Source organism: Protopterus annectens, chromosome 8.part0 (assembly GCF_019279795.1).
Source record: "Protopterus annectens isolate FY-2018-M chromosome 8.part0, PAN1.0, whole genome shotgun sequence".
Lineage (NCBI taxonomy): Eukaryota > Metazoa > Chordata > Ceratodontiformes > Protopteridae > Protopterus > Protopterus annectens.
Genome location: NC_056741.1, coordinates 769,999,057 through 770,017,213, shown reverse-complemented (window position 1 = coordinate 770,017,213; position 18,157 = coordinate 769,999,057). Strand labels below are relative to the sequence as shown.

The 18,157-nt window shown below is 40.6% G+C and overlaps 1 protein-coding gene across 2 annotated transcripts in view; it reads right to left on the bottom strand.

The window, feature by feature from the left end:
- Positions 1 to 18,157, bottom strand: part of TESK2 (testis associated actin remodelling kinase 2) — a 1,590,840-nt gene that overhangs the window by 584,131 nt on the left and 988,552 nt on the right. For both annotated transcript variants that reach the window (XM_044080241.1, XR_006365853.1), the window contains exon 6: positions 5,274 to 5,356. In XM_044080241.1, coding sequence (XP_043936176.1) covers positions 5,274 to 5,356 — 83 coding nt within the window. The remainder of the gene's footprint in view (positions 1 to 5,273; positions 5,357 to 18,157) is intronic.

Below are 18,157 nucleotides of genomic sequence, written 5' to 3'. Positions count from 1 at the left end.
ATTCCTTCTGATCACTGTACCAGTCATAGCTGATCTAAAGGAAGCCTCCAGTGCATCATAGCTGCATTTTAAGGAATGATTACTGACCTGCTGAGTGTTATGCACCAAATCCTGAAGGGACTTACGGTCTAAAGGCTCAGTGGAGGACAGTTTTTTAGTCAGTTGATCTAACAGAAATTCCTGATACTGAATCATGTGGAATTGACAGTTTAAGGCCCTAGCCGATAGAGTAGCAGAAGTATAAACTTTTTTACCCCATCTCTCTAATGCCCTTGATTCTCTTTCAGAGGGGAGGGGGTTCTTGGAAGATGCAGCTGCTACAGCTTTTGGGCCCTGTGAAATAGTCTCAGGATCTGCAATAGGAGCCTTATACAAAAGATAATGTGTGTCTGGAACCCTGTAGTATCTGTCGGGCTTAGCAGGGGCCGGAGGAAGGGAGTCAGGGGCAGTACAAGCATCATTAAAAGCATCATCCACAACTGTAAGTACAGGAGGAATAGCTAAAGGCCTATGTTGTGGTAAATGTAAAAAGGTCCTAAGCCTTTTTCTAGAGTCTGAAAAATCCTGGCCCTGCCATTGAAATTGTTCCCTCATAGCATGCAAGGTTTCCTCAAAAGAAAATTCCTCAGGAGGAGAGGCAGAAGGTATGGAATCCTCTGCATCAGAGTCCTCATATGGAGAATAAGGGCCTTCTGGAGGATCAGTATTTTCGTAATCAGAGGAGTAATCTGAAGAAACTGGCTCAGGGGGCTCTGCTCTAGGCCTCTTCTCTGGAGGAGGGTGAGAGGCCCTGTCAGGGTGGGATTGGGCTCCCCTGATCAAAGAAATGAGATCCTCTGCTAGACTAAGCATTTGAGTACTGGAGCTAGGCCTGTGAGAGGGGGCTTTAGCAGGCACGGCCTTTGAAGATTTAGCTGCTTTAGCCCTGGCAAAAGCCTTAATTGACATGGAAGCAGGGGGCCTAGCAGCTCCACGTGCAGGAGTAGATATATCTAAGGGTATAGTATCTGATAAATCCTGTGGAACTGTAAGAGCAGGAATTTCCGTAGCAGATTCAGCCATGCTGGATGAGGCCTCGGTAGTAGGAGGCATGCTTTCGGCCGAAGGAAGAACCGCGGACTCGGTTTCAGCCGAAACAGAGACACTCGCGGTTGGCTTAACCGCGGTTTCGGCCGAAACCGTGGACCGCGAGTGTCGGTCCTTTTCCTTATGTTTTTTAGCTAAATGTGAAGTCGGAGTCTCCGATGGCATGATAAAAGCAAAAGCGGAGCCGAAAAACTCCTCTGCAAACTCCGACCGACGTCTAAGAGTCCGTCGGTTGAAGGAAGCACAGGCTAAAGCTGCTACGTCGTGGTCTGGGCCTAAACAAGGTAGGCAGTAAGAGTGGAAATCTTTATGAGGTATTTGTTTCCCACAAGTTAAACAGTTATTCACTTTTTCTGACATCGGCTGAGGCAAGAAAGTGTCCCCAATGGGGTACTTAGCTTTTTAGAAGTCTTTGGTAGTAGTAATCTCTGGTTCTGACCGACCGGCACTTGCGAACAGCTTCTGCTTCGGGCGCCACGCGGCAAGAAAGACTGAGGAAAATGGCGTCGGCTGATGCCTTTATACCCGCTGAACTGCAGCTATGACATCGGGTGAAGTGCGACATCAGCCGAGGCCAGACCCAGACTTTGGAATCCGGCCGACCGAAGGGCTGCCTGAGGCCAGGACAACCCATTTGTAAGGACTGCAGATGCATCCTTGAAGGACATCAGTGCCCTGATCCAAGGACTCCACCCCCCCCCCCCAACCATGAGTCTGAGGAAGGGACGGTTCCGTCAGAACTGAGAACCAAAGGGATGGCCTCGAAGTCTCAGTGACAGTCACTGTCGGCACCGAGGAATGGGGTTCCACAAAAGACGTCGGAGCAATGGGCTTTGGAGCCTACGGGTCCGAAGGAGGAGAATACGTCAGAGTCCTAGGAGACATAGACCCAAGTCCCAGAGGGGATGAGTCTTTCGAACATTTGGTATCCCTCTGGCCATTAACAGCTGATCCAACAGGCGGATCACATCAAGTTTGGATAGACTCCTGGTGGACCTTGTGGATACTCCTGAAGGGGAGTCGGGTCGATCCAAAAAAGGGGTATACATGTGACCCAGAAATGGATTCAAAGGGGGGGGGGGTATCAGGTTTGTGGTGTCTGAGCTAATGGCACTGTAGTCTCTAATTTGGAGACAGGAAGCAAAGGAATCAATGTTGCAGTAAAAGGGCTCTGTGCCGATGGGGCACTCGGAGTTGATGCCATCGGTTCCAAAGAAGTGGCAGAGGTCGTCACTGCTTTCAATGTAGTGGAAGGCAAGGTTGATGCCATAGCTGGAGGATTCGCTTTTGAAGCTGGTGCCGACATCGAAAATCTAGTAGCATCCAAGACGACTAGAGTCATAATAGCATTCAGAGCAGAGCTCGGAACAGCAGTAGTCGGAGCCGAAGTAGCAAGTCTATGCTCCAAGGAAGTTTTGCAGGCCTTATGTTTAGATGTCTTACCTCTATCACCAGCCGGTGAAGAGGGATCAGAATGGGGACGTTTCTTGTCCTTCATTGGAGCGGTTGAGACCTCCGACACAGAAAGGGCCTCTGATAAAGGAGAATCAAGAAGGCCTTTCAAAATCAATTTGTTCTTGCATTCATTCAGTGTCCACTGGCAAACTGACAGATTTGACAGGGGGGTTGAACAGAGAGGTGAGGAACCCTCCAGACAATAAACGCAGTCATCATGAGAGTCGTTATTAGGGAGTTTACCATTGCAAGAGATGCAATGCTTAAACCCCGAAGATCCTTTTTTCTCAGGCATGTCCACAAACACACTAGCAGCAAGTTTACTAGAGTCAGGAAAGACAGAGGAAGGAAGATACCAGCAATGGTATCAAGAGATACCACAAGGGTAAGGAAAAAACATACCAGCGATGGTAAGAAGAACTACCCAATGGGTAGAGCTAGGTATGAGAAAGTTACAAATAACTCTAAATGAATAAAGTAGAAAGGAGAAAGTTTTAGAAAGTGACTAGGTAAGAAATATGTATCAAAAATATATAAAAAAAAATACCACTTAGCTTGAGAGCTCGGTGAAACGTGGCTATACGGCTATGCAGCAAATGAGATCTGAGGTAACAGGGAGAAGGGCATTGTGGATAGCAGCTTAGCTCGAGAGTTTTTTGGTGCACGTGAGCTTGGTATTAGGCCGACATGGTTCCGAGGGGCTTGTAACCGACCCATCAGTAATGAATGGAAAAAAGATTAACAACATCAGATTTATATTTAACACCCAGTTGTTGTTTGCCTTATGTGTCCAAACGCCTGGGTTTAATGACAGTCGTCTGCCTCCGACTGCCTCCACAGTAGGAGAGTCGGGCAGCTATTCATGAGAGCTGATAGGGCCCGTCCTAGAAGGGTACTCTAAAGCCCTGATTTTGTGGACCCCCTCTCCCTCTGGGATAGCATAGACAATTAAATCCTCCCCTTTGCCTCTAGAAGAGGATTCATCCTGTGAATCTGGAAAAGACCCTTGAGACTTAAGGAACAACATCTTCTCACTCAGCTGGTTCCTAGAGAAGGTCCATTGGGGAGACGAAAACTTGATTCCTACGGCACTTAAGGTCATATCTTCCTGCTCGCTGTGGTTAAGAGTTTCCTTAACTGTTGGTCCAAATAAGGAGGAACCGTCAAAGGTGGCATTAATGAATGATGCCTTAAAGGGGTATGCAAACCCACAACGCCTCATCTGGGCATGTCTCCTAAGGGCTATGCCTGAACTGGCTGCTCAAGAGGTTCCTTCCGCAGCATGGGAAAATTAACCTCTCCTGCATGGGTCGGAGTAAGCAAGATTCTCAGTTGAATCCAGGCTTTGAGGAAACTCTGCATCATCCTGTCCATGTCTGTGTGGGACAGCTATGTGGATCTTGAGGAGGCAGAAGAGTGTGTGGACCTGACTGGAGACAGACTGGTCTACACGATCAAGAAAGGGAGGGGGGATTTGCTCCGATGTGGAGTATGACTCCAAGATATCTGAACAGGGTGTTTCAGACCCAAGGAAACTTGATCTGGAGACAAGGAGCTTAGGATCCACACTACTTCCATCAGATCCGAAAGGCTGCTTGGACCCAAGGGCTGAGGATCCGACAGCAAGGAGGTCTCGACTGGTGTCGACTCAACAGGATGTGAAGAGCTTCTCAGATCTGAAGAGATGTGAGAGCAAGAGGGATTCAATGTAGATGGATCTGACAACTTTTGGCGCTTCTCTGGCAGTGAAGTCGTGGACCCCGAGGTAGCGGGGGAGGGCACGTTTCTTTGAGATGGGTGTCTGAGCTCCAGAGGTCAGTAAGAGGCCTCTTACAATTAATTTATGTCCATCAGTGAGGGCTCGGGGATTGAAGGCTGTGCAGATATCACACTGGACCTCCAAGTGCTCCAATACAATAAACGCGCACCTCTTGCGGGCTTCCACAAGACGTGCCTCTTTTGAAACTAGTAGGTTTGTTTGACATGCTGAAATTAACAGACGCAAACACGCATGCATACACACACACACACACACACACACACACACACACACACACACACACACACACACACACACACACACACACTAATACTAACACTAACTTTAACGCTAAAGAAAAGATATCAATCAGGAAAGATTTTTTTTTTAAAGAAGGAAAGAAAAAAGAAAAGGATAATGGGGAAACTGTTGGAGAGAAAAACAGATGGCAGGAAACTACCCTAGTGATACACAAAGAAATTAGCTAAAAAGGGAGAGAAGGAATAAGAAAGTAAATTTAACAAAATATTTAAGTAGAGAGACTAAAACAAAACAAACTACAGGAGAAAAAGAGCAAAAACACTTATCTGAGTCAGAGGCTGCAAAATCTCGTCTGTGCTGGAAGGCGGCAAACAACATCAGAGGGGTTAGAGAAGAAATGTGGCATTATGGAAGAGGGAGGAGTTTAAGGCTTGGATGGTAGAGCTGGAAGAAATGGCCGAGTCGGATCCAAGGTCAGATATGAGGAAGCAGTGGTGATGCATAATGAAATGGACAGCATCAGATTAAACTGATAATGGAACTCAAATACTATCTACCAAGTACTCAGATACATCTTAATAAGAATCCCTGAAAAGTAATGCCTTTCTTAAAAAAACAGTACATGAACTTTTTAATTCCGGTTACTGTTGTGAAGTGCTGATGACAGATAAAACATTCCCAAAGAAAATGAAATAATTATACATCTAGTTACCTGTCATCTGGAATTTTCTCAGCCAACCCAAAGTCTCCTACTACTGCAGTGAGCCCATTCTCATCACGTTTTATTAAACAGTTCTGTAAAAAAAAATTAAAAAAAAAAATAAAATACAAAAAACAATTTTATGTAGAAAGCATATAATAAAGTCTCCATAAATATCCAGTACTACTTCCTGGAATTTGAATGATCCTAAAATCTAAACTGTTTTGTTAGGCAAAAATGGAATACGTACACTAACAGTCCTAAACAAAACTATTTACTAGTGCTATTATGTAGGAACATTAAACTTTACAAAAAATGCATTACTGTCTAAATATTTCTTATTTTCTCATTTAATAGGACAAAATGACTGCACAAATTTTTCTTTTCAGGGATGTTCACAGGCCAGTGACCTGGATGAGTGGCTTAGTCACAGTCATAATGTATGCAGTATTCATGTATGCATCACCTTCCTTTTCAATATCATATTAAAGGGTTCAGTGGCCATATCTGACAAAAGCCAAACAATCTTTTTTTTCAGCTTGACAGCAATATAGTTAAGACATCAAATATGCAAAGTAGGTTAAAGTGGTTCAAGATGTTTGGTACAGTTCAGCAGAAGCGCCCATACGCCTACTCACTGACAAATAACAGCACTAACAGCACAGCTTTCAATTACACCAGAAACACATTACAGACAAAGCACTGCAAAGATCAAAGAGTACAGCAGCAAATGCAGTACAGGTAACAGAGAGTTTCAAAAGGTATTTCCAAAGCAAACTACAAATGGAAGTCTGTGTAGTAATAAAGTAAACAAAGTCGTAAGCAGGATAAGGAACTGGAAGGAAACGGTAAAGAAATGCAGAGGGGCACACTACAGATGTTGTGCCAACAGGATGCTACTACAATGACAAGGGAGAGCAGAATGCTGGGAAAGGTAAAAATATGGAGCAGCATTAACGTGGACACAGATACTAATATAATGTAGAAAATATGAGTAAGGAAAAACTAAAGGCAGGCAGCACAGACTGAGAGCAATGGGTAAAGGAGGATGTAAGAGAGACAAGTGAGTTGAAGATTCACAGGCAGTGACAGCTGTGTTTAGATGAAAGGGTGGGATTTTACTTAATTCAGCAGACACATTGCTACGAACTTCATTTAGTAGCACATGTGGGTATCAACAATCTCTCCCATGACAAGGGCCTTTGCCTCTGTCACTCCTTACTGAATATGACAGTGGTGATGACATTCTCGTGCCACAGCTAAAAATCTAACAGCCCCCTGGATATGCATGGCAGAAGGAGTAACCCTTTTCTGAGACCTAGAAGTCCAGAATTCAAACAGTATCTCAGAAGTTGGAGGAGTCAAGCAGTGGAAGATGGTAGTGAGTGGCACACAGCTTGTCCATTCAGGAGGAAGTGTGCAATGTTCCCCAGCTAGCTGACCCTGATGCACTAGTGAAGGAAGGCCTGTATGAGTAGAGTGCCAAATTTGTGGAGAACATGGACTGCGGCTATCTAAGCCTTTGACTGTAATCCTTATCTGTGTTTATGAAAAGCTCACACACAAGGATAGAGTGGCACAATAATCCCTACAGTGATGCATGTGCTCATGTCACCAACAAGGTATGGGTTTAGGGCCTAAAGAAACATCCTCAGTTTTAGGGCTGTCAGTGAGAGTACAAACTCTCATGATTGCCCATATGATTACCATGTGGGGAAACATATCCCTAGCATGAAGGAATAAATGGACAAGAGTCCATTCTGGGGAAGTTTGATAGTCCAGCAGATACAGGAGGCAGGCAAAGATGTACAAAAAAAAATCACCTAAAATGTGTCCCAGCAGACTTCAGCAGTACAACAGAAAAGTAATAGAGGGTTAACCAAGGCACATACAAGACTTAAGCCATGTCAGATTTGAAACCATACTTAGATTTCTTCAGAACACATGACTGCCCTTAGGCATACAATATATAAAAGGTGTCATCAACACCTAATTAAATAATTAATCCATTTACAAACATTTAAAGTGCTAGTGCAAATGCTCATAATATTCTCTAATGCCCTTTAAAACAAACATTTATAAGTCAGGTTGAAAAGGCTACCACATAAAGTACCATCATCTTAATTTACATATCGTATGCCTAAGGGCAGTCATGTGTTCTGAAGAAATCTAAGTATGGTTAGATGAAAGCGCTCAACAACGTGTAATAAAGAGAAGTTATATTTTTTTACTTTTATATTGATTTGCAGCATCTTGATTCCATCTCCAGGGGAATTGCTTTTTGGTTTCTCTTAAACATTCTTAAACATTCTTCCCTTCCATGTGAAGTAGAGTTCATCCCTGCACTTACTGATGTGAAACTTTGACTCAGTGAATGGGGAACAGTAAATATATCCCTGGCCCGGCACTTATATCTGTTAGAGAAAGGAAGCTTGTAAATACTCAGCCACCTTTGTCTCGGTATGCAGACCCTTACAAAAGCTTTGGGATCCAATACTTATCAAATTTCAATTGGGAAGTACGGCTAGGCTTAAAAAGGTCCCTTGGGTCGACAGCCTAGTATTCCACTACGTTACTATCAAATGGACTATTCTGTTTAGTTGGTACATTATGATTTCATCTGCCTGGTTAAGAAAAAAGAACATAAGAACTCTCTCTATTGACAGAAATTAACAATCCATTTGCCTTCCACTTGTAAGTGATCTAGTTACTTCACAGTAGGCTGTCTTAGGTTATATGCTTGGAAATCTGCCTCTTATGCTGTCTGTGTAGGAACGCTAGTTCATATCGGTGAATAAATGCTGCTGGTATACTTAAGAAACATTCAACTTTTTTTTTCTTACAATGGCAAGCAAGACCACACTTACAGTGTACATTATAATCCTAGAAATAAAAAAGAAAAACTGTAGGAAGAATTAATCCAGATATAGTAAAGTGGCACTTGATTTTTTCCAGATGTATTCACTATTGCTTCACAATTCTCTCTATGAAGTATAGAAATAGCCTGTCTGGAAACAGTAGAGTCTTACAGCGACATGTGATTCAGATTGGAAACCCTGAATCAGGTGCACTTTGGTAGTCTCCTGAAATGTAATATTAAGCAAAATTGCCTTTAGGTTTAACAATAGCATTAAACATAATAAAAAGCAGCAGACAAGTACAAAAGAAAGTTTCAACCTCACGATGTTCATTTTCATCCACATGTGATGTAAATGACTGACATTTTTAAAACGTCTGAAAACAGGGTATGCTTTGCAAGGAAAAATCTTCACTGATGAGGTAAAGATTCTATCGTGGCCCTCAGAGTTGCATACAGCACAAAAAAGATTCTTTAAAAAAAGAGAGACAGAACAGTAGTTTGAACTATAGGCACAGCAGTATCAAAAGCTAAAAAAAAAATCAATGTTTGTATCAGCATGTAAATGGTTATAAGTCATTAAGCACTGACCCACAGTTAATGAGAAGTCTACACTGGTTATAATTATTTCAGAAGCTTCTGTAGTAAGATGACTGGAGTGTAACAATTCACATTAAGTTAGACAAACTATAATGTACACTGATCAACTGGATAATGTTCTCCTAGTGTGAAAAACTACAGTTGAGAAAACAGAAGCCAAGGAGACTTGCCTAACTGGATACAATTCAGTTACTGGCTAGTAAATATACTGCCTGGATGCCAACAAAGAAGAAATTTAGTGACAGTATCAGAAAATCAACCAGACGAGAAGAGAAAGCTCTAGCTGGGAAGACTTGCAGTTTGTAGCTATTCATCAAAATGCAGTTCAAGTTTCACCTTTGGTAGGGGAGACAGTTTCCAGTAATTTAGAGGAAAAAAAAATAAATGAAACGCAGTCAGAGGTGTTTAAAATAAGTGCAGCACTGAAGAAATACATACAGTCAAATAACAAAAGGCTATAAAAATAGAAGAAACTTTAACTAGCTATTCAAATAAGCTGATAAAACTGCAAAAACCACAGGCTGAAATGAAAAGGCTGGTTGAGCATGAGGTATCTTCATGAAGACTGCTGTTCCAACTTCCAAGATGACTGTACACTGGTTAACAGCAGCTTAATTCTAGCTGTCCCAGTGTGAAAACAAATTCAGAAAAAAGAGCCAGTGATCTGTCTTTTCAGTAAATTTCAGTTACTGGCTAGTGAGTGCACTGTCTGCATACCAGCAAAGACGAAATTTAGAGAACCTGAAAAAAATCAACTGCAAAAGGTGAGGAGAAAACTGGCTGGGAAGAATCTTGCAGCTGTTCAGCAAAAAACACCTCAAGCTCCAGCTTTGGTGCAAAACATGACTTACAGTAGTCTAAAGGGAAAAAATAAGTCAAACGTGCTCAAAGCTGATTAAAATAAAGAATACAATGAAGGAGTACAACAAATCAAATAAGAAAAGGCTGGAAAAATGGCAGAAGCTTTAAACAGATATTCAGATGAGCTGATAAAACTGCAAAAATCAGAGGTCAAGAGGAAGAAAAGGCTGGCAGAGCATGAGACTGCTCAAAAATATAGGTTTCAAAAATGGTAGAATTAGAGGACAGAGCATGTAGGGAAAACCGGAGATTGTCTGCTATACTGCACAAACTGTAAGGAACAGACTACTATATTAATTTTATAAAAAAAACAAATAAGCAAATGGTCTGGTATTCCACAGCAGTTGTTGTTACATGAAAGGGCACATTGTGAATATGGTCCTAACCTGGCCATGAGAAATCAGCAAAGATCTCTAAGTAAAGATGAAATCTGCCAGCAGAAAGTTGATTTTGAGAAAACTATGTTAGAAGAACAAAGTACTAAAAGTTAGAAGAGTGTTTGTGGAATATGATTAATCACTATACACCAGGTAGAAGAGGAGTCAATTTATTCCAGTAATCAGGGAATGTCGTGAGGCAGGTGTGGCATTCAAGCTGCTGTATCCACCCATCTTCAGAATATTTTTTTTTTTTTTTTTGGAGGGTCAAAGTCATTTTTTGATGCAGGACAAGCTAAGGAAGAAATACAAAAGTCTGTCCAGCAAAAAAGTGAGCTATCAAACAGAAGAGGACTCTGCTTTTTATTCTTCCGAGAGACTTTGCCAGTGAAATCTTTTCCAATGTTCCAAGGGACAATGATGGAGAGACATAGAAAAGCACAAGAGCTAACTAAAAAATGAGGTGTACATTGAAAATGAACCAGAGACTGGAGCTAGAGATGAAGATCAAAAGGAAAAAAACTAGCAACTCGAAAATTAATTAATAAATGGGGAATTACAGAGCATTCATCATATTTGTGAAATATGGCTGTACAAGAAAACCAGCAAATATTGGACTTTTTTTTTACTTTATTAAACTTGTAGGAGACTCCAATGCATATGCCCTACTTTGTGTCATTAATTTTTGGAAGAACATTAAGGAGAGGGGAGGTGGAAAAGAAAAATTTTAACTATAAATAAAACAAATTTAGTTCTTAACAGTATTTTTATAAATTACAGCATATACTACATGTCATATAGTACATTTTCAGTTATTTTTGTGTGTTACAGGGATACTAAAGTAAACGTGCACTTTTTTTGTCCTTCTTTCTTCTTGGTTAGTTTTAAGAAAGTTAGGCATTGCATTGTAAAAAGAGACAATAGCATGTTTAAGATAATAGGCTGTAATCTTCAGTGGCTGAGGTAAGAGTTGGGTTGTAAAAGTATGCAAATCATAATACAAGTAAAACTGATATGCTTTTTCTTACTTTTAGATAAGGGAATGACTGCTTTAGAGCTCTTGGCTTGATCTAACACCAATTATTAAGTGGAAGCAAGTAAACAAGACAACACAATGTAATTAAAAATTTTCCTTTTCCAAATAAATGTTCACAGTGCAACATGAGAAGCTTGGAGCTGAAAGCAAGAGAGTATCTGGTTCGCATGGTTCTATACAGACAAGCTAAGATGGCAATAAAAAAAAAATTTCCCGATGGCTAAAAGATAATGTTTTTTGAAAGCATTCAAATTGTTGTCTATTTGGGAGAGAAATAAAGACGATACAACAACAGACAGCACATACTAAGTAGAAGCACAGGCTCCACCATGCATCTTAGCATTAAGGAGGGCTAAACCTCATTACTGGAAGATGTACAAAAGTTGTGTGTGCTTGACTTACGTTAACAGGTTATGACAGTGTTTTTTTTTTTTTTTTTTTTTTTTGAGGGTTTTCATTAAAACAAAAAAGTCTTGTAAGATGTGACACAGGTTCAAACTAGTATGACAAAAAAAAACTGTTTAAAGGACCAACCAACTAAACATTAGTGTATGCAAGTAATACAAAGTCTGAAATGACAGTAAAAAACGGTGCTATACATAAAAGGTGGGAATAACAACTCCTTATCATAATGGCAACACTTTCCATATCTCTGAACATGAATGTTCTCACATGAATATACAAAAAAAAAAAAAAAAAAAAAAAAAAAAAAAGAGTAGTGAACTATACTAAAAAATGCAGAGTGCAAACAGCTACCCTCCGGGAGACAGGTATGGAAAAAATCCACATGTAAATTTAAAAAAGAAAGGGTTTCAGGATGGTTTTTCAGCAGAATATCTGGGGCAAAGGAAAAGGGGAGTACTTATATTAATTTCTAGAGGAGTTGCAATAGTGAGAGAAGAAAAATATAATAATGGTAGACTTATAGCAGTAAGAGTCTACTGGCAAGCAAGGAAGATTATGCTGGCATATATTTGTAAGTCTACCTAAAACTGCAACAATGGAGCTTAAGAAAATTCTAAGATAAATCATCAGTGTTCAGCAGGGAATACTGCTTACAGGTGGGGACTGGAACTTGATTTGCAACACTGACATGTATCTGAGTGGCCTACAAGGGAAAATATTATAAAACATAGTAGATTTCTAAAGTAATTTATGAAAATGTTTGGTACAGAAGATGTGAATTCAATAATAGGAGCTCAGAGAATTTAGACATTCCCCAAGGTACAAAAAATGGGCTAGGCTAGACAGAAATTATATTTCACACAGACGTGCAATTTTGTTTTAAGTTCTGATACACCTCCAATAACAATTTCAGATCATGTTCCAATGTTTGTGTCTTTCGGCTTTTCCCGGTTAGGGGTCGCCACAGCGGAACTCCGGTCCGCTAACGACTGGTAGTGGATTTTTATGTACCGAATTACCAGCCCTGACGCACAACCTTCAATAAAGGCACACCCCATTCACGTATGCCTCCACACGGAAGACGCTCTAGCTGAGAATCGATCGGGACAACGTCTTGCTATGAGGCGACAACGCTACCGCAGCACCACCACCGCAGGGTAACTAAAATAAAACTGCAGGTTAGTTAATTAAAAATGACACACTGGCTCTTCTAAACAGGAAATTAAGGAATGGGTTGTGGAAATTATTCAGGAGCTATTAGTTAAGATAGAAATTTCCTCAGAAAACATAGCAGGGGAGTGGGATAAAATGAAAGTGGAGTTTAAAAATAAGGTAACAATAAAAGAAAGAGATATGGTTAAGAAGTAACAAGGATTGTTTAGAGGGCCTGCAAAGGTTAAAGTACAGTAAAGTCTTACTTAACCGGCACCCATGGGGACTGGTAGATGCCGGTTAAGTGTATGTGCAATTGCTTGAGATATGCTTTGTGATTTTTGATTGACTCGTATACTGGCATAAGAGCAAATCAAAAATGGCCAAGCAGAGCCTCTTCTATTCAATGCCACTCACTCCCACACAAGGCATAATACAAAAAACAAGTCAGGAAGACTTTGGTAGAGCCTTTGTGACTAATTTCAGTGGAACTGCACATTTAATTAAATCTACTTTAGAAAGGGAGTGGAAAAAGTTCTCCGAATTTATGGATTTATAGGTATTTAAGAACAAGCCCCTAAAAGTTGTTTTTAGAAAAGGCAGAACATTAAAAATGTATTAGAACATGCAGCAAACACACAGATATTTACACAAAAAAGGAAGGGGACATATAAATGTGGTGCCTGCAATCAATGCAAGCATGTACTACAAGGGGAACAGGTATATTTACAAGCAAGACACAAAACTATATACAATAAAAATTATTCTAACTGTAATTCAAAGGGATTAGTTTATTTAGTTATATGTGGATCCTGTGATGCCTTTTATGTAGGTAAAACTGAAAGGCAACTAAAACGCAGAATATATGAACATCTGAATGATGTGGGAAAAAGAACAGTACAAATGCTTTGTATAAACACACATTAGAGTGCAGCAATGCACAATTCTTTTTTTCAGTAATTGAAATGGTTCCTAAAGAGGTAAGAGGGGGTCCCTGGGAAGCTAAATTGGAATTCAGGGAAACACTATGGCAGATAATCCTGGAAGTCAATAAAACCCCAGGGCTTAAAGATTCTATTTCAGTTCTACCTCTGTTAAAACTAAGATCTGCAAAATTATAGAAGTGCCCTTTTAGAAATTAGTGGTATGTATACATTATATCTATTTTAAAACTATACTTTCCCCATATTTATTCCGTTTAGGCATTAATCATCAAGTCATTCATTACATTTATTTATTCATTTATTTATTCATTTATTTATCCTAATTATATATGTTCATTCATATTTATATATTACATACTATTACAACATGACATATGCACGTATTTTAATTAATTGTGGTTTTAATATACTTCTACATTTAATTTATTTTTTATAATTTTGTAATAAATAGTGGTATGTTTTTAAAGATATAAATTTATCAATTAGTCAATTAAGGTGAATTGTATAAAAGTATGTAATTAGAAGTGTTTTACATTATGTGTGAAGAAGTCTTGAGGGGTTCTTGAACGAAAACGCCTAGTGCAAATTCAGCGTTTATGCTTGTGATTAAAACGTTTTTACGTACAGCGCTTCCATTGTCTGGTTTTTGGTTACTTAGTACGGCATATAAACTACTGCAAGATAACAATAGGAATCAACCGGAGGAGGTTAGAAAGGACTAAGAAGAGTCACTGGATAAGCAATTCACAAAGAAACAACGGGACGGTATATGTACATCTCTCAAATATGCAACCAAGTCTAACAAATTCCAAAGAGTTTTTCCTCAGGTAGATTGCAAATGTTGGAGGTGTGATGGGGAAGAGAGAGGTAAATGGAAACATATTTTTGGGAGTGTAATGAGTTGGCAGACTTCAAAAATTCCCTGTAGACTACTGTATCAGAATTATTGGGTGAACAAATTGATGTAATTACGGAAATTATTTTTTACCTGTGATACAGGATCTGCATTGCCTAGACATAGTTAAGCACCTTGTGAGTTTAAGTCTGGTGACTGCCAAAAAAGCAGTTACTAGAAAATGGAAATTAAAGTCTAAACTTACTGTACTAGTAGTAGTGAACACTAGCACTGAGATAAAATAACTGAAGTGGGACATTTAGAAAAGGGCAGGAGCAAATTACATAGTAAAATAGGAACTGTGGGAGGAATACATGCCTAATAATGTTTTGGAGCAATTCACCACCATAACAGGAACAGGCAAGCAAAAACTGAGGGTGATGCTACTCAATGCTAGAAGTCTAAATTTCAAAATGCACTCACTTGAGGCACTCCTTAAAATGGAGAACATTGATATCTGTGCAGTGACTGAGACCTGGTTCAAGGCTCCAGAGAACACCACTGAAGTACCAGGCTATAACTCATACCACACTTTTCTGCCATGTAACCTGGACCGGAAAATCAAAGGCAGAGGTGTTTCCATATTCATTAAGGATATCCACATCTCCAGGCTAGTTGCTCAGCATAATGCAGCCGAGGTTATCCAAGTGCAACTAACTCTGGGCAAAACTGCAATCCAAATTGTAGCTTGCTACAGATCACCCACCATGCCCCAGGACTCCCAATCCTCTTTTCTTGATGTACTGGAAAATATTAGGGTTCAACCAAACACCCTAATAATGGGCGATTTCAACTACCCCACCATTAACTGGGAAAACTACTCATGTACCAACTCCTTTGCTCAATGCTTTCTGGAATTCATAAACTCCAATGCCCTGGATCAACTTAACCACACCCCCACCAGGGGCAACAATATCCTAGATCTAGTCATTACCAACATGAGTGACCGGTGTTCCACACCTGAAGTCAACACCTCATTGGTCCGATCCGACCATAAGCTAATTACCCTAGATATCCATATCCTGCCCCCACCCCCATTAAGGAAACCATTGTAAAAATGTCTCCAAAGCCAATTTCATGCTTCTTAAGACAGAAGTGGTGAACTTCATGACACCCATGCAGATGATGGATAATACAGTTACGATTACTGATCCTACACATTTGCACTTTATAAGCACTTACATGAGTGCATGGATTGTGCTATCCCAAACAGAACCAAGACACTATCCTCCAAAAAAAGGAAGCCAATCTGGTGGTCCCCTACCATAAACAAACTGTACAACAGAAGGAAGAAACTGTTGCAAAAGAGAGCAAAATCCCATGAGTGGAGGAGCTCCCTGGTCAGCCTCAGTAAGAAGCTGCGATCCCTGATAAAATCTTCCAAAACTAGTTATGAAAACAAAATCGCCACTGATTCTAAAGACAACCACAAAGCATTCTATAGCTATGTCAAGAATCTCAATGGCAACACTCAGATCTGCTCTGAGTTACAGCACAATGGCACTAAATATACAGACCCAACTGATATTGCCAATATCCTGGCAGATAGGTTTAGCGCTAATTTTACCCCCCTCTCACCCCCTAAAGAGCCCATCTCTATACTGGAAGAATGCAAAGTTCCTGTAATCATGACTGCACAGGTAAAAACCACACTCTCCAAAGCCAAGAACACAACATTCATGGGACCAGACAACATCCGAGGCTGCGTTCTACACGAACTACAGAACGAACTGGCACCCCACCTGAGTACCATGTTCAGTCATAGTCTCACCTCAGGCTTTGTGCCTGCTGAATGGCGCACAGCGACGGCTATCCCACTCCACAAAGGAGGAGCCACCACGGACCCCGGGAACTACCGCTCCATTAGCCTGACGAACCTGGTCTGCAAGGCCATGGAACGTATCATCATGGAACTTATAAACAAAGACATTGGTATTCTCCAAATTCTGGACCTTACCCAGTTTGGGTTTGTAAAAGGCAGATCATGTCTCCTAAACCTGACAGACTTCTTTGAAGCAGTCACCAAAGCCGTTGACAAGGGTAAGGTTGTTCACACAGCCTATCTAGATCTTGCCAAGGCTTTCAACACCATCCCCCACTCTGGAATTATAGATAAACTCACTAAACTAGGTATAAATCCCTGTGTCACAAGATGGGTTGCCAACTGGCTCACTGACAGAACCCACACTCTGAAAGTAGCAGACTCCAAATCCAACTTCAGACCAGTGACAAGTGGAGAACCAAAGGGTTCAGTCTTGGGTCCTCTCCTGTTTAGTATCTACTTCTCTGAAGTACAGGCTAACACAGAAGTTCTTTGGCTAACAAAGTTCACAGATGACTGCAAACTAGGAGCCATAATCAAAACTCCTAATGATGTGGACATCCTACAAAAGGGCCTCACTGAGACAGATGCCTGGTGTCAAAGCCATGGCCTCAAGCTCAATGCCAAAAAGTGCACTGTCATCCCCTTTGGTAAAAACTCTGTACCCATGAACTACAACCTAGGTGATAGTATACTTAACACCGAAAGTGTGATAAGAGACCTTGGGACACAGGTGGACAGTAGTCTCTCCTTTGATAATCACATCACCACAGTAGTCAGGAAATCCTTCTACGTGGCACACCTCATCACAAAAGGTTTCTCACCCAGAAAAAAAGTCGCCATTGTTCCCCTCTACTCATCACTCATAGACCCATTATAGAGTACAACGCCCCTTTTGGTATGTACCTCACAAGACATCTACAACAACCGGAAAGGCCACAGAAATACCTCACAAAGAGGATTACTGGCCTCAAACAGATGCCCTATGCCGACAGTCTCAAAAAACTCCAGCTTTACTCCATTACATATCGCCTACTTAGAGGTGATCTCTGCCTAACATACAAAGCTATGTCAAACCCAGAGCTGTTGGACATGCTCCACTTAAAGAAATCCCAATCCCTCCGAGCTACACGCTCTAGGGACCTAAACCTTGTCACCACAATAAACAGAGCATGCCGGAGGAATAGATTCCTGTCCCAGAGTCTTCCCATACTCTAGAATAAACTACCTATCTATATCAAACAAAGCTCATTAGCACTCTTCAAGAAAAATCTTGATGACTGGATGGGAAACAGGAAATTCACCCCGGGGATCACCTCTGTGGCTCTGCTCGACAGTGGCACAGGAAAATAATTTTCTTGGGTGGCAAAAGCCAGGGTACCTTTTTGGCTGGGCTTGTATAAACCAGGGCCGATAGCCTAGTACCTACCTATGAGAGAGGTTTAAGGGAAGGCATTAACTGAACTATGTAATGACTGATTGACAATGACTATAGAAGACCATATGTGATGTATAGTGTTTGCAACAGAAAATATATCTACATGGTTTTCATTTATATATTCATGATTGCCTATGTTGTAAGTGACAACTGAATAAAGTTGTTTCTTAAAAAACAAAAAAAAAACAACAAAAACAGGGGGAAAAAAAAGAACCGTTCCAAACAATACTATAGCTGGAAGACAGAGCGCACAAAAAACTGATATTTTCTGCTGTACCAGAAAAATTGGAAGGAATAGAATGTGTTATACTTCTGAAAGTGCAAACAAGCAACTGGACTGATACTGAAGTATTTGCTAAGTAAAAGACCATTGTGTGTATACCCCAAACCTGGCCACGAGAAAGCAAAGACCTATACTAGTAAAGATGCAATCATAGCATCAGAAAGAGTTGTTCCTGACAAAATTGCAGCAGAAACGAAAAGTACTAACAATTGGGGACAGCAGAGTG